The sequence below is a fragment of the Rhinolophus sinicus genome, chromosome 3 (genome assembly GCF_057876585.1).
Source record: "Rhinolophus sinicus isolate RSI-liver-muscle chromosome 3, RSI-T2T, whole genome shotgun sequence".
Classification (NCBI taxonomy): domain Eukaryota; kingdom Metazoa; phylum Chordata; class Mammalia; order Chiroptera; family Rhinolophidae; genus Rhinolophus; species Rhinolophus sinicus.
Window position 1 is genome coordinate 6,574,010 of NC_142503.1, and position 21,517 is coordinate 6,595,526.

The 21,517-nt window shown below is 39.0% G+C and overlaps 1 protein-coding gene across 1 annotated transcript in view; it reads left to right on the forward strand.

The window, feature by feature from the left end:
• Positions 1-21,517, forward strand: part of MARCHF6 (membrane associated ring-CH-type finger 6) — a 60,503-nt gene that overhangs the window by 16,633 nt on the left and 22,353 nt on the right. Inside the window, exons 4-12 of the mRNA XM_074329077.2 lie at positions 838-981; positions 5,647-5,719; positions 9,756-9,924; positions 11,384-11,573; positions 12,955-13,016; positions 13,650-13,682; positions 16,085-16,136; positions 20,121-20,179; positions 21,396-21,476. Of these exons, the coding sequence (XP_074185178.1) occupies positions 838-981; positions 5,647-5,719; positions 9,756-9,924; positions 11,384-11,573; positions 12,955-13,016; positions 13,650-13,682; positions 16,085-16,136; positions 20,121-20,179; positions 21,396-21,476 (863 nt within the window). The remainder of the gene's footprint in view (positions 1-837; positions 982-5,646; positions 5,720-9,755; positions 9,925-11,383; positions 11,574-12,954; positions 13,017-13,649; positions 13,683-16,084; positions 16,137-20,120; positions 20,180-21,395; positions 21,477-21,517) is intronic.

Consider the following 21,517-nt stretch of genomic DNA (forward strand, 5'->3'; position numbering starts at 1 on the left):
TAATTGTTTATTCCTTCATGTTTGTAGCTAGAAATCATTGTGTGATAGTGCTCTCATAAACTTTAGGCATTGATTTTAAAACTTTATATATCATAATTCCTTGTTTTGGCCTCACTGGAGAAAGACGTTTATTCCTCCTCTTTCTTTGGGAGGTAACCTGTGGTAGAGCAGTGGTTTTCATTGGAACCATTTAAAAAAGGAAATCTTTGTAAAACATGGCAAACCCTCTTTCTCTGAATGTATTGAACCACATCTTGCAGAGAGTAGGAAAGACCTGAATTTACCATTTGGAACGTTGATTATTACGTTAAAATTAGGGGATGGTGGCTAACAAATGCCAGTGGGCTGTTTGCTCCCGCATACAATGGCTCCACTGGAGACTGTTGTGCTTTTTGAGTGCTGTGTCTAAGGCTTGTATTTGAAGGAAGGTTTGTTATTAATGATTTGTCATTAGCTTCACCTTTTATTCCTTTTTCTGTATCTGATCTTTTATAATTTGGGAAACCAGATGATGACATTTTTGAATGCTAAAGTATATGTAAATTGGTTTTGCATGAAGTTCATGGCTATGAGTGAGGGAGGTGGACTTCCCTTGAATCTTTTTCCTGCTCAAAGGCCGTTTGTATTGGCTTCTACATTTCACATGATTTGCTCTATAAATGACTTCTCGGTAAATGTGGTATTATTATAAGTATTTGGTTGACTTTTTAAATAAAATATATTTAAGTGTAATACAAATATTGAAAGTTAAGATAGCTCTACATGCCTGTTTTATATTTAGGAATTAGGCTATTTTTAAATCTTCATGAAATTATATGCACTTTTTTCCTTTAATAGTTTATTCTCCAGATATGCCTTCACGGCTTCCAATCCAAGATATATTTGCTGGGCTGGTTACAAGTATTGGCACTGCAATACGATATTGGTTTCATTATACACTTGTGGCCTTCGCATGGTTGGGAGTTGTTCCTCTTACAGCATGTGAGTATTATTTCTTCTCTGGTTAGAGTTATTTAAACATTGTGTAACTATTTAGTATTATACAGTAATATTGCATTGTATTTCTGTTTGAATGATATTTAATTCTTTGATGTTACAATGTCGTATGTTAGGAAAGCCTCACTTACAAAACATTCATCTGAATTAAGAAGTATTTTTCAACAGGTCAGTTTCTTGAATGGATGTAGGAAAGAAAAATACAGCGTACAGGGCTGGCCTGCTGGCTCAGGTGGTTGGAGTGCCGTGCTCCTAACGCTACCACTAAGATTGTGAACAGTGGCTCTCCCTGGAGCTGGACTGCTGTGAGCAGCTGGAGGTCGTGAGCTGCTGCGGGCTGCTGTGCTGCCGTGGGCTACTGTGTGTTGCCCGGAGCAGCCAGTGACCAGTGTGAGTGGCCGGCAGCCGGCGACAGCTGCTGTGAGACGCTGTGGGCAGCTGACTGACTACCAGCGACCTACTGCATCAGCTGGGGAAGCACAAGGCTCATAATACCAGTATGGGCCAGGGAGCTGTGTTCTACACAACTAGGCTGAGAAACAACTGGCTTAAACCGGAGTGGCGGGGCGGGGGGGGAGCAAAAAAGGGGGGAAAATACAGTATACAGAGGTTAATAATGAAAGAAATGAAAAAGCAAAATCAAACCATAATTGAAAGGAACTTGAACTTTATTGCTTGGAGTGTGCTAGAGCTTTCAAGGATTGCAAAAGATGAATTCTTTTGAGATTCCGCGCCCCCCCCCCCCCCTTTTAGGAGTCACTCACATATATAATGGACCTGAATAATTGGGAGGCTTATCTTTCAAATACATGCGCTCTTGGGGAAGTTGGTGCACTAACCCTTGGTTGATAACCTTTTGGGTTCTTTGTTGTTCTTAAAGGCATGGATGGGAATATATGGTGCCAGAGTATATAGATAGGATTCTTAGGAGTTAAAAGCAAACAAGATTTTTGAATACATGTAAATATAAGTAATGCCCTCATGTTTCCTTAAAATAAAATAAACTTGATCATTTATAAAAATGAAATCTTGGGCGATACACCAAATAGCACAATATAGGTACTTAGAAGAGTGAATTAGTGAGCTAGAAGATTGAGCAAGTTCTCTAGGATGTAACTCAGAGACAAGAAGCTGTAAATATGAGGGGAAAAGTTGAGAGATGGAGGCTGCACTGAGGTCTAGTAAGTAGCTCCAGAAGATAAAAGAGATAATGCAGATGAGGATATAATAGGAGTTATTAGATTGAAAGAGAGAGGGAGCTGATCATGATAAAGGAAAGAGACTCAAGAGACCTAGAGACATTCTAAAGTTTTCCAGTGCTTGGTAGAGTGGTGTATAGGTGCTACGCTTCCAGATTATCCCACAAAGTAATGAAAATCAGATTAGTGTCAGACTTATAATCAGCTTTGGTTTTTTCTTTGCTGAAACTAGAAAACAGCAGAAACTTCAAATTGAATATTAGAAGACAGAAACCTGAGAATTTGACAAAATTTTTGAACCTGAAATCTTTCACCCGTCAATCATTCTCAGATGGAAGGACAAAATACAGACATTTCAATAGATGCAAGGGCTTAGAAAGTTTACCACTTCAAACTATGAAATAAAACATTTGAGAATATGTTTTACTAAAATGAGCAAGGAATCAGAGAGAAAGATGTGAGCTACAAAGAAAAAGAACAAATACTTATAGCTAAGTCACAGTTGTTAATCTACAGTAATCAGTAATTTTTAGTTAATAACAACCTCGACAGTCTTAACATGGGAGAAATTGTAAGGTGAGGATAGAAATGAGAGCTTTTTAAGCAGAGGCCACTGCTGCTCAGTGGAGGAAAGATGGGCTTTTCAATAAATGGTCCACTGTCAACTGGATGTCCATATGGGGAAGTATAAACCATATCATTATCTCATACCTCACACAAAAATTTATTCAAGATGGATCAGAAGCGTGATCTATGAATGTTAAGACTAAAAAGTTCTAAAAGAAAATGTAGAATTACCATAAAAAATACTGATCAGTTGGACTTAATTACAATTAAAAACTTTTATTCATGCTCAATACCTTTAAGAGAAAGGCATACCATGTTGTGAAAGAAGATATTTGCCGTACACATATCGAGCAAAAGACTTGTTTCTAGAGTATATAAAGAACTCTTATAAAGCAGAAAAAGGCAAACAAGTTAAAAAGTGGACAGAAAGTTCTGTCCAGTTAAAAAGTGGACAGAAGATTTGAACAGGTGTTTCTGGAAAAAAGATTAAATGGCTAATAAGGACATGAAAAGATGCTCAGTTCTACAGGCCATAAGGGAAATAAATGCACAAGAAGATATGCTGTATATGCAGCAGAATGGCTCAAATTAAGACAAGACAGAGCCACATGTCTCTTAAGGTTGGAGCTCTGGACACACATACACGATGGTGGGAGTAGCCACTTTGGAAAACTGTTTGGGTAGTACCTGCCAGTGATGAACTAAATACTACAAATACCTTATGCTGCAGCTGTTCCGTTCCTGGGAATGTAGCTAACAGAACCCAGAGCCTGGTGTCCCCTAAAAGACGTGTGTATCAGAATCATCACAGCAGCTCTGCTAATAGTGTTAAACACTGGAACCGCCTAAGTGCCTGCCACCAGCAGTAGAGTGGATACATTGTTGTTTGTCCATACAGTGGGTACTACGCACCAGTGGGAAAAGCTGACTCTTGTGACATGGGATAACATGGATGATTTTCACTTTTTTGAAAAAAGGAAGCCAGGTACAAGAGTATGGATTGTATTATTGCAATTATGTGATATTTAAAAATAGGCCACATTGGTCTATGGTAATAGAGATCAGAATAGTGGTTACCTTTGCCAGAGATACTGACTGGGAAAGGGTGTGAGGGAGCCTTCTGGGGAGCGAGAAACAGTGATTTGGTGGCAGTTATCTGAATATATACATATATAAAAATTTACTTATACACTGAAGATTCATGTAAATTTTACGTTAATAAAAAGTAACACAACAAAACTTAAAGGTAACTGCTGGAAGAATAGAAATAAGACAATTGGTTTTATCCTGGAGAGTAAGAGTAGGACACAAATAAAATTTGGAAAGTCCAACAAAAGAGGAAAGATAGGAGCGGGGGACAGGAGGAGGGAAGTAAAAGAGAGGAAAGGATAAGGTTATAACATCTGTCATCATAAGGGATTAGATGTCTCTATTGCAAGACAAAGCCTCACAGTTATGAATGTTTAAAAGTGTTGCACTATGAGAGATAAGTACAAAGCAGCCCAGATTCGTGATAGAAGGATTTGTTAGCAAATGCTAACAAAACACAGGGATGGTCTTACTAGGAGGCATTCAAGATGAAAAGCTTTAAATGGAGGAAAAGCATTATATTTCATATTAATAAAAGGTACAGTCTACTGAGAAAATAATACTTAAGAACTTTTATGTATCAAAAAATAGGACTTAGAAATATGGAGAGCATTCACAGTCGTAGTGGAAGACTAACACACCTCTCCGAAATCAGTTGATCAAATGATCAAAAACTAAGTAAGGACTCAGAACATTTAAGTAACATAGTTAACAAGCTTGATTTCTGTTCTGACTTGTTCATACTCATACAAACACACACACACACACACACACACACACACACACACAATCTACATTATGTTGCACAATACATATTCTGTAACTTTTTAAGTTAGCAATGTACCATGTCTGTTTTCATGTAAGTACATGGTGAGTTACCTTATTTTTTAATGGATGTATAGCACTCTGTAGTAAGGAGGCCGATAATTTATGAGCTCATTTTTCTATCTACAAACATGGTTTGTTGTCAGTTTTACTTTGTTACAAACATACTTGCTTTGAATATTTTGTATACAGATGTAAGTAATTTGTATTACATAGAATCTTTTCCTACCATCCCATTTTGAGTTGGCATTTGAACACAGCCACTGAAGTCACTGAAAAGTTCTGATACAAGGCTACTGGGAAAACTTAAACTAATATATACAAGCTCTGGTTTGAAAGAAAATTTCGGCTGTTTCCTCTTGGTCCTCATTTCCAAATCTCTTTCTGCCTTGTCTGAGGTTAAGGGGACAGTGGCTGTGTGTTCACCCACACTTCATTTTTCCTTTCCTGGCCAGATTTAAGATTTTCTCTTTCTGAGGATCCTTGAATTTGTTTTTTAAAACAATGGTTGTTAGTTTACTATTCATGGCATTGGAACATATACTCTCTTGGTAAGTCCTCTTTGTTGCAAAAATGTATACCCCCTAAACTGAAAACCTTTATTTCCGTGAGCAGATGCAATGGATTTTAGAATTCTAGCTTAAAAAAATTCTCCATGTTATAACTTTGGAGATATCTTTACTTTAGATTTCTTTTCCTTTTTAGACATCTAACCTCTTTCAATAAAAACAAGCAAGTGAATCTAGAGAGAATCTAAACTTTAAACATTACTGTGTAAAATTGACTGTTCACTGTCACTATATTCATGACCATTTTGTTTTAAATTTAGTGTTTTGAGACTCAGCCTTGTGAAGACTGAAGGTTTATTTCCATGCCAATCATGGTGTTCTGCTCACCTCTGTTAATTGAGCGACTGTATGAGTTCTTGGTGAGAGTCATGACCGTGAGCTGTCTTGTCCTTTTTTGGCAGGCCGCATCTACAAGTGCTTGTTTACTGGCTCCGTGAGCTCACTACTGACACTGCCACTGGACATGCTGTCCACGTGAGTATGGAACCTTGGGACATAGGCGGGCTCGTTTTTCCTCCACATGTTTATTTTTGTTGTATTTTGAAAAGTCCTATTCCAAGGACAAATAATAATTTGTATCTCTTATTCTCAGTTATAGCAGAAGTAGCTGACATACATATGCATGATGTTTGTTATAAATCATACCTGTCTTAACTGTTTTGTAATGGAGGGACAGCTTGTCGTTCTACTGTATCTTAGTTTGACATTAAGCACTGTAATTCCATTTTCTTGGGAAAGACATACATGTGTTTTATTTACCACTGATGTCAGAATTAGAAATGCTATAAAAAAGTAACTATATCAAGATTATTAGCGTATTAAGCCTGCAAAAGATTGCACCTGTATTTGCTAAACCTTATTCTGTGCCCAGCTGCCCTGAGGTTTTTGGACCCTGTGTCAGTCAAGGCAAGTGGAACAGAAGCGCTCAGGGTGTACCACCGTCAGAGTAAGCCAGCTGGCCCAGAAGTGAGCCGGAGAGCACACTACCTTCCTGATAGATTAGGACTTTAGGCGGGGATTTGAAGTCTCGGTATCTTCACCGGTATTTTTAATCATGGTTGAAAATACTTAGAAGCATTAGATGTGTCTGTGACTTGGTTTTTCTACTTGCTGGTTATATATCTTTTTTTTTTTTTTTTTTTTTTGATAGAACAGGTGAGTTATTTATGTCTGTTGCTTTGGCATTGTAGGGCATAGATAAAATAAAAGGTTTTGAATTTGAACCTTATTTATGTTGGAATTGTTTTTTCTTTTCATTATTGAAGAACAGCTTTGACTAAGTAATGTTTAGAAGTAGACAAGGGCCTTGAAATTAGGGCACTATGACAAAAAGGAGAAGCAGTGATTTGACACACTTGAAAGTTTGGAAATGGTGTAAGAAGATAATCTGTTGTATAAAAATATAGACCTTCTGAGAAGTTGTGGAGTAGAAAGAAATAGGACAGTATTCCTACTTCTAGACATCAGATGTTGATCTCAGCCATCCAGAACACAGTCTTAGTATAGAAGCAAGGAAATCAGAACTCAATGGCTCAGCCGTCATTCATTGAGTCTCTGTATATGACAGTTCACCTCTGGCTTTTATTTAGGAATCGTATGTAAAATAAAGATGCATATTAGAAGTAGTGAGGGTGGTCAGAAAAAAGCAAGGGTGACTGCTAAGAGTGATGAAAGTTATTTTTTAACATCTGTAAAAAAATAAAAGATTGTTAAACAGGACAATCCTGTTCCATTTTGTTCAGGGCTGAAATTCCAAATGTCATTGAAGTTTTTCAGAGTACAGAGTAGCAGCAAGTCAGTATCTCAGTTGTCTAGAAAAGGTGACTTGATTTCCGATCTGTGCAGTTTAATAAAGCAGAGTAATACTCCTTTTTAAATAGTTTCTGTTGTTAATGGCTAAATATGATAATATTTACCAAATCTTACATTGGTAGGCTTTGGCTATATGAAAACAGGTGTTCATGGAAGCCATGTAAGCGAAAATGCTGGACAAACAAGGTAGTACTCCACTTGCCTACCACCTTTACTTCTCGTTGGTGGAACCATTGAACACGGTTGTTTGGCAGATGTGATCACTTAGGTGATCACTGAAGCAGCTGGCTTGTAACAGAAGGAACCCTGGCATTGGAATAAATAAGTTCCTGCATCTGCTAGTTTTTGGGTGAACTTGCGCACATTATTGACCTTTCCGAACCCGTTTCCTCATCCATAAAATGAGAAAGATTATGCTGCAGGGATTTGAGTGGGCCGTTCAAAGATGAAATTCACAAATCTATGTAAAAACTACATGTGAATTTTGAGCACTATGTTAGTGGATGATAAGATTATCACCGAAGCTCGTCATTGCTTGCCTTATGTTGGCAGGCTCCCCTTTTCTCTCTGACCTGGTTGGTTAGTGTGTCACCTGAATTGCCTTCATGAGACTGACTGCTCAGTGACATGGGAGGGATGCCAGAGGCATGTTGGGGACAGTCAAAATAAATTGTAAACATGGCTTGGTCTTCTAATCCCATGCTGCCTTTTACAATTTGGAGAATTGAGCCAGTTTTTCTGAAAATACTTAATACTAACCTATTTTTTCCTGAGTAATGTTTTATTTTCCCTATAGTATTAATTTTATTTCTGAAAATTTACTTCCAATTCTTAATATTGTCATAGCTACTACATGTTCTGTAGCTCACTTCTTCCGGTCATTTCTAGGCACAGCATATCAGTTGACTATTGCTTTAAAACATACGGTCCTCCAAAGCTTAATGGCTTCAAACAGTGAGCTTTTTTTTTTGCTCATAATTCTGGGAGGTCAGCACCTTGGGCTGAGCTCGGCTTGTCAGTTCATCTGTTGGGCTTTCCTCAGTTTCTCATGTGTTTCACTGGTGTTGGATGCCTAAGACAGCCCCAGCGGGGGTGCTGTGGTTCTCTTCCATGTGACCTCTCATCTTCCAGAAGGCTAGCGGGGTTTTTTTACATGGTGGTCTCAGGGCAGCATCCTAAAAGGGTGAGAGTGGAAGCCAGCAAGCTCTTCTGGGCTCTAGGACTTAGGCGACATCATCACTGGTCCAGGCAGTTCACAATACCGGCCAGATTCAAGGTGAGGGAAAAGGACTCTACAAAGAGTTTGTCACCATTTAAAGTCCCCAACTAGTAGTCGTTATTACAGCTGATGACGAGGAGGAGAGGAAGTTTTAACCCTGTAAAAGTGTTAGTATCCGGAGGGTTCCTTAGCAAGAGCGTGGTTAGGATTCCTCTTAATCAGGGTGTGTTTCAGGTAATATCCCAGGGCCACATCAATTCAGTTGAGTTTGGAGCTACTAGGCCGCGAGCTCCCAAATTGACCCTTCCTCAGGTTTTCCATGGAGGAAAAAAGTCATTCCATAATGACAGTGGATTTCCAAAGGCCACTAAGATTCTTGAGTTATCTTTGAATTATTCTGAACTCAGACATAGACTAGGGAAGAATAAGCTCCTCCAGAGAGAAAGAGAACAAAGGAGGTCTTCAGTATTATAATACTGCATGTATCGTCATGTACGATTATAAAGGAACCATACTTTGTCTATCTGAGCTTGTTGAGGAGCTGACGTACACTTTTGGTGTATTTGCATCTAGCATCAAAATTTAATCTGCTTGCTTTTTTTTATTAAATTTATTGGGGTGACAATTGTTAGTAAAATTACATAGATTTCAGGTGTACAATTCTGTATTACATCATCTATAAATCCCATTGTGTGTTCATCACCCAGAGTCAGTTCTCCTTCCATCACCATATATTCAATCCCCCGTACCCTCATCTCCCACCCCCCTTACCCTCTGGCAACCACTAAACTATTATCTGTGTCTATGAGTTTCTGTTTCTCATTTGTTTGTCTTGTTCTTTTGTTGTTTTTGGTTTATATTTTAATCTGCTTTCTAAGTGACAGGTCTCTGAAGTATGTTACACTTGGTCTTACACATCACATACTGAGTATTTCTCGGCCATCTTTTTACGTTGTCGTCAGGTCTTTCTGGAAGTGCTTTTCCACCTTTCTGATTTGTTGATTCTGTTCATTTGTTGGGGTCACGTATCAACTAACCAAGTTTGTTAAACTTGTGTGTAAAATAAAGACAAGGAGATTCTTAGTAAGGATTGACTAGAGTTGCTCTCTTTTAGTAAATTGTATATATAGTTGGCCTTTTTTGGCTGTTTTTGGTTGTTTGCTTACCTTCCTGTTTCTAAGCTGTGTTCAAAGAGAGACGATGCAAAGCTAATTTCTGTATAGTTCTGATGTTATTCATTGCCCACTAAAATATAAACACATATAATACAAATGGATAAAATATATTTGGCCAGCTTATAATATAAATAGAATTTCATCGTCCTTAGAAATAATTCTTTTTGAGAAACTGGTTTTAATCCAGAGAATTATGAGTTTTCTGGCTGTCTTTTCTGAGGTTTTACTGTAAAATGAAATATTACCTGTGGTTTCTTAATTTTAGGTGTTCTTTGGAGTAATGTATATAATTTTTTTTTAATAGGGACAATTTATTGGCGGATTGTTTGCAGGGTTGCTTTGTGGTGACGTGCACACTGTGCGCCTTCATCAGCCTGGTGTGGCTGCGCGAACAGATTGTCCACGGGGGAGCGCCGGTGTGGCTGGAGCACGCCGCTCCGCCCTTCAATGCTGCTGGGCACCCCCAGAACGAGGTAACGCCCTCACCCCAGCTCACGTTGTGTGGGCAGCACACGGAGTTACTGTCACCCTCCAGGACCCTTGACTCTTGTGTCCCTCATTACAAAGCAGGATAGTGAAAAGGTTTGGAAGGAAATAAGGGGTGTGTGAAAACTCAAAAGAATGCTACTGTGACTTTGCCTCTTCATTTTCTGGTGAGACTGGGAATAATATTGAGGGAATAGTGAGGTGCCCTTTCCTTCCCTCTGCCTGGGTTAACTGCTTAATTCAGGCCTGGACGATCAGATACAGACTTCTGCACATGCTCCTGTCACACTGGGTAACATTAAGGAGGCTGCCTACCTTTTTGTTTATCAGTTTCTTTGTGAGTAAAATGCCCACCTTCGCTTCTCCCAGGAGGAATAGTCCTCAAAGTCGAAAAATTGGAACCCTGTTGATAACAGTCTTGTGCAGTTTTATTTTTTCTTTATGAGATGACATGCTTAGATGCAAGAGCATTTGCTAGAGACATTAAGATGATATAAATGATGTTAGTATTTTGCTTGCTGAGAAATTATGGGGCTGAAAATGTCAAATATTAGCTACTTACATATGAAAACAGTGTACACTTCATAAAATTTTATTATGAAAAAATTGACTGTGATATACCCAAAATGATAATTCACGACTTAATTTTTCATTTTATGACCTACTTTTGTAAGGGTGTAGATTGAGTTCATCAAATTTTGCCATACCTTTTTCTCTACAGAATTTAGAGTGCAACTTCTCCTTTGAAAACTACACATAAAAAATGGGACTATAAGGAAAGGATACTGTTCTTATCCAGCATGAATACTTTTATCGTTGTACTGCATGTTTTGAAGCATTTAGTGCAGTTCTTTTAGAAGGTTCAACTCCATGGGAGTTGAGTATTTGAATGAAGTACAGCTATGTCTTTGCTGTGTAGGTAGGAGAGCTCAGGAAGAGCCAGAGAAGAGGCATGTGGGAACTAGAAAGTCTGTCTGGGCAGCTTACCTGCTGAGCAGAAGTTAGATGTGTTTTCCTCAAATGCTTAACTGATAACTGAGAATTAAGTTACGTATCTGTATGTATGTAACCAAATAGATGCATAAATAAACACATGTTCATTCCTGAAGCAGTCGTTAAAGACCGGGGATGTCTTACAAAGAGGGAGTATAGAATGACGTATTCAAGATAGCCCGATTTGTTAAGCAGTCTTCTACAATGCTTTATGAAATGGTAATCCCCAGATTATGCTGAGTGGCTATAGACGCTGAAGGGATTCATATCTTTATATGCCAGGTTGGTGCAAGGTCAGGTGCCTTTAGAAAAAATGAGAAGTGTTTTTTTGAATTTTAATAGTTTGTGCTTGATAGCTAATTTTTTTTCCCTTTTTTTTAAGAAAGCAGAGCACAATTTGGAAATAGAGTGAGACTGAGACACGTTAGTTCGTTAGCTCTTCTGTCATTTTAGGCTCCAGCAGGAGGAAATGGTGCTGAAAATGTTGCCCCCGAGCAGCCTGCTGACCCAGCAGCCGAGAACGCGGTGGTGGGAGAGAACCCGGATGCCCAGGATGGACAGGCCGAAGAGGAGGAGGAGGAGAACGAGGAGGAAGATGAGGCTGGTGGGGAGGACGCCGCCGATGCCAACCCCGGGGCCCAGGGTAAAGGCTGCCTGTCCTCGCCCTCCCCTCTGGGCCAGGCGCCCACCCCCAGCTTGCCTGGGGAGAAGGGCTGAGCTTTCAAAATTTAATGGGTTTGAAGTTCTGTTTTTAGCCTGTTTTCACTTTATTTTGGCAAACTTGCATTTATGACTATACATATGCATTCATTTTGTTTTTCTGTGAAGCACAACACATTTTCTGTTTTAAAATCCTACTCGATACAGGACTTTTGTAGGATGGATGAGAAGAAATTATTTGTAAGTTGGAGTAGACCCTAGTTTTTTTAAAAAAACGGAATTTGATACAGATTTGCCTTATTATTTTGCCATTTCTATGGAGTCAGTACAGCTTTTAATATGAAAGAAGAATTCTCGGAGTGTATGGTATAGGGCGGAAACCACCTAAAGAAAGCAGTTGCTCCTCTTCTGGCCGTGAACTCCACAGTGCCAGAGGAGATCGAGACTGGCCCTCAGGACTGTCAGTAGCTCAGAACCTCCTTTTCTGTCCTCTCACCCCAGAGTTTAAGTGCTACCCTGTCTCCGGGTCCACTTGACATTGCTAACATCTGTGCTCCAGGCCCTCGCACCAGGGGCCTGCCTTCATGGCGTTTCTGGCCTAGTGAAGAAGTAGGAAAAGCCAAGTGAGCAAAGTTAGCAGTACACATTGATCGTTGTTATGCAGGTTTCTGAGGGTGCCACTGGGAGACACCTGTTTTAAACAAGAGTCCTCAGGTAGCTCAGAGTAAGTGCTATTTGAGCTGAGACCTGAAGGATGAGAAGGCGCGAGTTGTGTCGGGGGAGCAAGGGACCTTTGCAGGGAGACGCGAGTCTGTGTCCAGAGGCTCTGAGAGAGCAGCTTGCTGCCTGCGAGCCTGGTGCCGGCCATCAGCTCTATGTCTTGGTCCAGTGCAGTAGCTTCCGTTCTTGCTCCACATTGTATTTCTATTGCTCTCCTGCCTTTAAAATCTTTCAGTGTTGTTTCCATGATACTACAGAACAAAATGAAATCCACGCTTCACGTTCCTCCTGTGTGAGCGGATCCCTGTCTGTTTGTCATCTGTACCTTCTGCCTCCTCCTCACCCAGCGAACTCCAGCCCCCTGGCTTCCTTACTTTTCTCATCCACCACCAGAGTCATTCCTGATTCAGAGCTGTTGAATTCCTCTCTCACAAAACCCTATTTATTTCCTTTGTAGCACTTACCACAATCTAGAATCACGTATTCTTACTTACTGGCTAACAAGCACATACTCTTACGGAAAAGTTTTAAATGTGGTTTAGCTTCTCAACAACAGTTTACAAAACACCGAATTAAGAGAGTGCATTTTATCATTTATAGTTCAGGTTCCGCCAGTAATCTTTAAACTACAATTATGTTTCCAGACGACATGAACTGGAATGCATTAGAATGGGACCGAGCCGCAGAAGAGCTGACGTGGGAAAGAGTGAGTCGGACTTCTTTCTGTCAAGCATCCTAGGGTTTTAATTCTAAAGTGTTTTCTAAAGTTGGGCATATTTAGATGTGTACACTAATTTTGTAGTTATTAATAACATTTGATGAAAACTTGAATAGAACTTTAATTTCTAGAAAAAATTAGGTGATGTTTTGTTTATGGCGACAGTATTAAAAATATTAAGATGAATATTTATTGATGACTGTTTTTCTGTCTTCTGGACTTTTAATACAAATCTTGCTCTACCAAGAGAATGTTTAACCTGAAATTGTGGACTTTTCAAAAAATTAAGTAACAGTTTAAATTTGAGTATTATTCTGTTGCTTCAGTTGACATTGTAATGTATCATGAAATCTTGACTGGCTTCGTATCTAATGTCAGAGTAAATCCCAAAATGCAATTTTTTTGACTTTATAATCGTGATTTGGAATAAAAGGAGACCAGAAATATAAAAATCCCATAAACAGAAATTTCTTACTCTCTGAAAATGATAGGCCATATTGGAAAGTAGTGGGTAAGGATTATGTTTAAAGATCTTGAAAAGAGAAGGAGCCTTTCTCATAAATTAAAACCTATTTTATCTTGAATTAATTATTAATTAATGCATATTATTATTTATTTTAGATGCTAGGACTTGATGGATCACTAGTTTTTCTAGTAAGTAAAGCTATTTTTTTAATAATAGAATTTTGACTTATTTGTCTTAGTGATTCAGTGATTTAAGATTTGCAATATGTGCTAGCTCTTAATACTAAAGCTCAAAATGCCCTTTGATTTTTTTATTACTTGATACGTTGAAAAAAGTTTGTATGTATTGAAAATATTGGCAAAGTGTAAAGGTAATACTATTTTAAAAGGAAATTACTAAATATTTGATTTTTAGAAAAGAAAACGAAATACAAAATGAATGGTAGTTAGGAAGAACTTGGTCTTGTAACGTTCCCCCTTGCGTGTTTAATGCATGATCTGGTGGGAGTGGAGCAGCGTGGTGTTCACAGCGGAGCCTCGGGCTCATAGGTTTCCACTTCTTGCTGAACCCACTTTACCTTGTTAGTAAAGAGTACAACTCAAAGGCGAGGGGACAGTTCTTCAAAGAACCTGTTCTTTAAAGGAGAAATGATTTTTTTTCCTTTGTTTTTTTTTTTAAGGTTCTGTATTATAAAATCTCTTACCATTTTGGATTTTTAAATGGCTTTGGCTATCAAGATGACTTTGGCTGCTGGTTGCAGAAACCTTAGTGACCGAAACAATAACATAAAAAGTTCAGAGGAAGGATGGGCTTGAGGGGTCCTTGATCCAGAGGCCCAACAATGTCATCAAAAACCCAAATAATTTCCATCCATCCCCTCTCCTGTTCACAGTGTTGGCTTCCTCCTTGGGCTGGCTCCAGATGGGAGCCAGACTACTATTTCCCCAAAAGTAACAGTATTCCCCTAGCCGGACCAGAAGTTCTAATGCATCTTTTGGATTAAAAATTAATATAAGACCTGGCTTATATTATGTGAGATCCGGTCCTATGTTATATTAAAATGAGACCAGGTCTTATATTAATTTTGCTCCAAAAGACACATTAGAGCTGATGGTCCGGCTAGGTCTTGTTTTGGGGGAAACACGGTAGGAAGTTGAGGTGAATAGTTATACTGAGGAATGTATCTGGTTACCACCAGATAATTCACAGATTAGCGAGCTCCTATTCAAGGTTTGATCATGGTCATTGTAGAAAGTATTATTTGGCTACATACTCATTTAGTATGTCTCATGCCTCGGCAATTCCTCATAGATGAGTGACAGAAGTCATTGAGGCAGTGGTGTTGACTCAAACCCATTCTCTTGACTGCAAAAAACCATTTACAGAATGCCGTCATTCATTCATAGAAAATTATTTTTAGTATCTACCGTGTCCCTGCCATTGTGATAGTTCCTGGAGATTCAGAGGTGAATGAAATAGGGTCCCTTTTCTCAAAGATGCTTTATAGTTTAGTCAAGAGAAATGAACGAGTGAATACAGAACTTTAGAGGTACTGTGTGTTAAAGACGCAGGAGAGAAGGTGTGCATAGGACTCACGAGGTACAGAAGAGGGCCTGATCAGGTGTTTCGCGGGGATTTGTCAGCAGAGAATTTTTAGAGAAGGTAACTTAGAGGTTGAGGTACAAAAGATGCTGGGGATAAAAGGACAGTTTCGGAGCCCTTAAGGCAGAGAAGCTGAAAAAATTGAAGGGCTATGAGACGGCGTGGGGAGTAGGAATGTGGCAGTTGGCCATCTCTTAGACAAGCTAACCACCCTTCCTGCCCCTTGGGTTTGCGGCACGTTGGGGACCTGATCAGAACAGTCTTTCTAGAAAGAAAATCTCACAATGGTGGCCCCTTTGGGAAGGGTCATTTAACTCGCTATTTGGGGTGCTGGGGAGGTGGTGGACCTAGACAAATGAGCTTGGACATTCTGGTGTCAGCATAGAGCACGACTAAAGTGTATGACGTGGCTGGAGGAATAGATGGTAGCGGTCATCTTGGAGGTGGTGACACATAACTGGAAGTGGACCGATGGCCCAGTGAGAATGAGCATTCTGAGGCATGGACAAAGACAGCCAGGGTACCATGGGGAGACACGGGGCCAGAGAAGATCGAGTGACCTTGTCAAAGTCACGAGAACAAAGTGGACATCGAAAGAAGCACTGTGCAGTTTACTTTCCTATGTTTTTAAGAATTAATGTGGTTTTCAAATTTTTTCCATTTGGAGTTTTTCAGTGTCATTTGAGTTAGTTTAATCTGGCAGTTATTTATGAGAATCTGTGTAGTTTGTGGTGGATTATTAATTTCTGAAGAGGAAATGTTTAGTGGATTGATTCCTTTGATTTGTTTTCTACATGTAACATGAACTTTGAGTTTTATTAGGTTTAGTTTTATAAGCTATCTAATGAAAAATGTAAAGTTGCATATAATTTTTGGAATGAAATCTTAATTATACAGTGACAATTTCAGTCTTCTAACTATGTGGAGCTGTCTAAACATAATATCAGATAGGAATTTAATATGTTTTATTAATGCTCTTTTCCTTTAGGAACATGTCTTCTGGGTGGTGTCTTTAAACACACTGTTCATTCTTGTTTTTGGTAAGTGGTGTTTATGCTTTTGTTTATGGTATTACGGTAGGAGTTTAGTTTTCTAGAAGCCTTCTTATGTGTAGGTTCTTGTTTTGTTTGTAAACAGGAATATGTGTAACGATTTTAGGTAGGAATCCTGTGCAGATCTTTTGTAAGCCGCACGGACTTCAGCAGCCTGTAGTTACCTGCTGTCTCTGCTTCTGTTGAGTATTTCTGCCTCTTTGTAGAAGCCGATTTTAGACTGATCTGAGAATATACAATATCCCATGTGGGGAATTAATTTTGCGCTGATTACCTGTGTGCTCCTTCATATGGCAGAAGATGTTGTTGCCATCTGTCAAAATCCTGACCAAGGCCTTACCAGAGACCCTGGCTTGGGACCTGTCACCAGAAATGGATGTGGGCTTGAGGGACGGCAGTGAACCTTCCCCAAGTGTGAATTCCCCTTAGAACCAGATCTCAGTGAATGCAAAGTCTCTTCCAAACAGTTTCACAACTGCAGCTGTGAGGATTCTGTGACAACACACGGGTCCCTCCCACTGGGAGTAATTAGAGAAAGGAAGGAGGATTGAGGAGACTCAGTGGACAGACTCTTCTGCTTTGGGAAAGATAGGTAAACTGAGTCAAGTAAACCAAGGCCTTCGAATTCCATTCCTGCTTCTCTCAAGGAAGAGCAGGTGGAGTCTGATGGAATCAGGTTATGGTTGGGCTGTGCTATGACTGTGTCTCAGAGAGAGAACTCAGGCTCCAGATCTTGATGGTCTTTGAGAAGTCCCTTCCTTTAATGCAGGTGAGTTACTTCAGTTCTGCTGAGGAGGAAGGAGTAGATTTCCCAAGATTCCTCCTCTGAATTCAAACGGCTTTGCTTCCTGTTGAGGACCACATTGTGACCCAGAAAATAGTGTCTTTAGCAAGAAGCCACGTGGTCGAAAAGACATGGAATATGTAGATTGAGAATGAGACAAAAGTTAATATCTGAGTATTATGTGTACAGAGCAAAAGAAAGTTACAGGTAACTTGCTGAAATAAAATATCTTGAAAAAAAGATGGTGCAAATTAACAAGAAGCTCATTCTTTGTTTCCCCTTGCATATGGGGGTGAAAATGTGTTTGCAGATTATTCTGTATTTATTTTTCATTATGTAAAATAATTGGTATATAGAGTATGAAACTGTTTTGATCTTGACCAAGTTTTATTTGAGAGAAAAAATGATATGATCTATTGAATTTAGTCTTTGCTCTTGCAAGAATAGCTTAATACTAAATTAATGTTTGGAGGAACAAGTCACCTTTAAAACATGAATTATAGACGTAAGAACTCTATTTAAAGTAAATCTCACCTAAATAAATTTTTTTCTAATCTAATTTCCTTAGCTTATATAAACTTATATGAAAAAAATTTGTCTTAGCAAACTTACATACATTATACTTAGGAGGTCTTGAAGTGAAACAAGAAGTTTTCTTCCTTTTAGGGATATAGGTGAACACAGTCATCGGGATTGTGCATAGTCATGTTTCTCTTTCCTACTTGAGTTGCTCTACTGCAATTTTCCTCTGGCAGTTTTTGGACTCTTGTGGTCATGTACTTTGCAGAAATAAACCCTTACAACACTACTGTCTTCCAGTAGAAGAGAATGACCCTGAGAAACTGACCTTAGTGTCAGGATACCTCTCTGGTAGTTACTGTGTAATGGGATAGAAACTGATTGTTACAGCTGGTGCTCAGGTTAATATTTAATCAACCTATTAATTACTGTAATGATTAATAATACGTATGTAAATAGAGTTAAAATTTGGAGGCCTTTCCCAGGGGCCTTTTTGCGTTATCCTGAGTAGGGTGTGAGAACAAAATAGGAAAAATTATGCATATGTTTTCTTATTTCCGTTTAAAAATTTCTTGTGCTTTATAATACACATAATATATATTAGTAAAATAATGCATGTGTCTAATTTATAATTAAATTCTAAATAAATTTTAGACCCATAAATAAATTTCCACCCATCGAATGCTTGATCACAATTGTTTGGTGGTAGATCCCTATAGGTTCACTCTAACTTTTGTCTTACTGTTTGAGACCCCCTCCTCCCTTCCTTAGTAATCTATGCCGTTCAGTTTTTTGGCAATAAATAAAAGGTAATTAAATTTTATTAAGAACAAATTTAAATTTTATTAACAGGGCAAGAAAGACTTGAGGAAAATAAACTGAAAATGCTTACTATAAAAATTTTAAGGATATTTTCTTATTTAACCTTAACATCATTATCACACCTTACAAAATTACCGGAATTTAATATTTCCTAGTAATCCAACATATTAAAAATTCCCAGATTGTTTCCTTAAATGTCATTTTATAATTGGTTTGTTTTAATGAGGATCCAAATGAGGTCCACAAGTTATTTTTGGTTGTTAATCCTTTTCATCTAGAGTATTCTTTTGCGCCTCCACCACATTTTGCCATTGATTTGTTGAAGAGACTTAGGTCAGCTGTCCTGTTAGTGCCTGACAGTCTACATTTGTCCACCTGCTGCCTGATGATGTCAGCTACCTTGTCCCCTTTTTCTCCGTGTTTCCTTTAAACTGGAAGGTAGATTCAAGGGCCTGATTAGAATCAGGTTCAGTAGGTTTGGGACAAATCCTTCATTGGTCATACTTTGCCTATTAATACAACATACCAGGAGGTAGATGATGTTTCGTTCTCCACCTTTATCTGTGGTTCATGTGATATCATTTTGAAGCCTATACTGGTAGCTTTCATTTTTCTCTTACCCATCAGAAAGTGATCTGTGTGGGTATTGATCCGTGTGATCTGAGTATTTTATTTTATTTTATTATTATTATTATTATTATTATTATTATTTATTGGGGAAGGGGAACAGGACTTTATCGGGGAACAGTGTGTACTTCCAGAACTTTTTTTTTTTTTTCCAAGTCAAGTTGTTGTCCTTTCAGTCTTAGTTGTGGAGGGCACAGCTCAGCTCCAGGTCCAGTTGCCGTTGCTAGTTGCAGGGGGCACAGCCCACCATCCCTTGCGGGAGTCGAGGAATTGAACTGGCAACCTTGTGGTTGAGAGCCCGCGCTCCAACCAACAACTGAGCCATCCATGAGGCAGCTCAGCTCAAGGTGCCGTGTTCAATCTTAGTTGCAGGGGGCACAGCCCACCATCCCTTGCGGGACTCGAGGAATTGAACTGGCAACCTTGTGGTTGAGAGCCTACTGGCCCATGTGGGAATCAAACCGGCAGCCTTCGGAGTTAGGAGCACGGAGCTCTAACTGCCGGAGCCACCGGGCTGGCCTGATCTGAGTATTTTAGTATCATGCAAATGTCTAGTGTTCCATCAGCATCTCACCTAATGATTTTATTATCCTTTGATGATAATTGCCTGAAATTATTAGGCACTGCAAAATGATTTTTATCAAATTCTGTCATTTTTTACGTTTATTGGCTGGCTTTTCTGTCAAGAACTGATTTTTATCAGCTCGAGCTACTTAGTTAATCCAAACTTGTTAGTTCAGATGGAGCAGGACAGATGCACACTTCTTCCCCTTTAATTACTAGTTTTCAGGGTAAGGAGTTGGTGCACTAACTACTTCATTGGTGATAAAAGTGTTTTTTGTTATGTTGGTTTTACTCCCTTTTGTTTTTGTTTTTGGCCTGCCACATTTTGAGTATTATGATTCTCATGGATTTGTATGTGTCCAGTGTGTTTCCATCAGTTTTGGCTACTACTGTTATTTTTGATACTCATCTCATCTTTCGCCTGTGACACCCTCTTCACAGTGATTTCTGTGTTCTTTTGCCATGAGCTTATTAGACCTTGATAACTTTGTTGTTCTCTAGTTATAGAGAATGTCCCAGGAAGTGTGTTTTTGACCCCAGCTCTGGAATGTTCCATTTGCTTAAGAAGCTCTGGTTCCTTTTAGTGGTTGATGGTATTAGAAGTTTTCATTGTTTTGATTTTGAAGTTTTCATTGAGTTTTTTTCCTCCCTTTTAGCATTTTGTCCTTACCACATTGGTCATTTCTCTCTTGTTGGTTTGGGATTTGAAGAACATGTGAGTATAATACTTTTACAAACTTACTTTCATTACCCTCCCCCCCAATGTGATATTGTCGAGCAGCAGTAATGTTGTGAAGAGTTACTGATTTCTCAGTTGGCCTCATACAAAGAACAGTCAGCCAACACGTCTTGTTCTTTTAAAACTGACAGTAGGTCATGACACGGTAGGTCATGTTGCCAGTTAAGAAGATGTGCTCAGTCTCCCCTCCCGTTGGGTGGGCCAGGGGCACACCGGGACATCTTTCTCGCAGGCTGACGTGGACCAGTTCCGTGAATTTATGTGGCCCTTCTCTCCCTCTTCTCCTCAGTGAATTTAGGAAAGTAACAGTGTATCAGTCAGTTTGAAAAATGGTTTGTCTTGGAATGATGGACTGGAGTGTTTTCTAAACAGTTTGCTTTAATTTTGACATTTTATCATTGTTTTTTAGAAGTAGTTAAATATTTGGATGTACGACTACTATTTTGGGGTGGCACAGAAAGAGTTCAATCTTAAGGATGATCTAGCATGTCTGAGATACTGTGTTCAATTTGTGCTGTGAATCCTAAGAGATCACATTCTGGTGTTCTGAAAGCGCAAAGAGAGATGTCCCGGTATTTAACATAGCTCTCTGAATTCTTACTAGTAGAATGCAGGAACTTGAAAAGTTAGGATAAATTCTTTGATAAATTTTGACTTTCCAAGCGATAGCCACGTGCTATCTGAAATTCAGGAACCAAAAAGATAGGCAGTATTTGTCACTATCAAACTATTACCCTGTTGATTGAGAATGGGCCAGATTTGGAGAGCAAGGGAAACAGCTCTCCGGTCACTTCTAGTGGCAGAAAGTGAGGCCCTGGGATGCACTGGGCAGGTGGCCAGCTTGCCACCGCGCTGCTGCTTATAGCTCAGCCGTGAGTACGTCCGCTCCAGGCTGGAGTCGAGTGCAGACGAGTATTACTGCCTGATTCCTGTAAAATTTAATTTACTCTTTGTCGGCTTAAATAAAGTGTTATTCTCTAGTTTTTCCTTGTCCTTTCACAGTACATAGCAGTCAGTGGGAGAGTCTTGTTTAGAGAAAGATCATCCAAAGGGGATTTTTACTGTTGTTTTCTAGTTATACATTGCATAGCTGGTTTACTTGTAGTCTACTTGGATTGTTTAATACACTGTTAAACGGGGGTATAGGTTGTGTGGTACAATTAAAGTTTGTTTATTTTTTTCTTATTTCCAGGTCCAAGCATCTCATTTTGAAGGCCTAATCACAACTATAGTTGGGTATATTCTTTTAGCAATAACACTGATAATTTGTCATGTATCCTTTAATAAACCAATTTGGGTCTTTAGTAATAATTC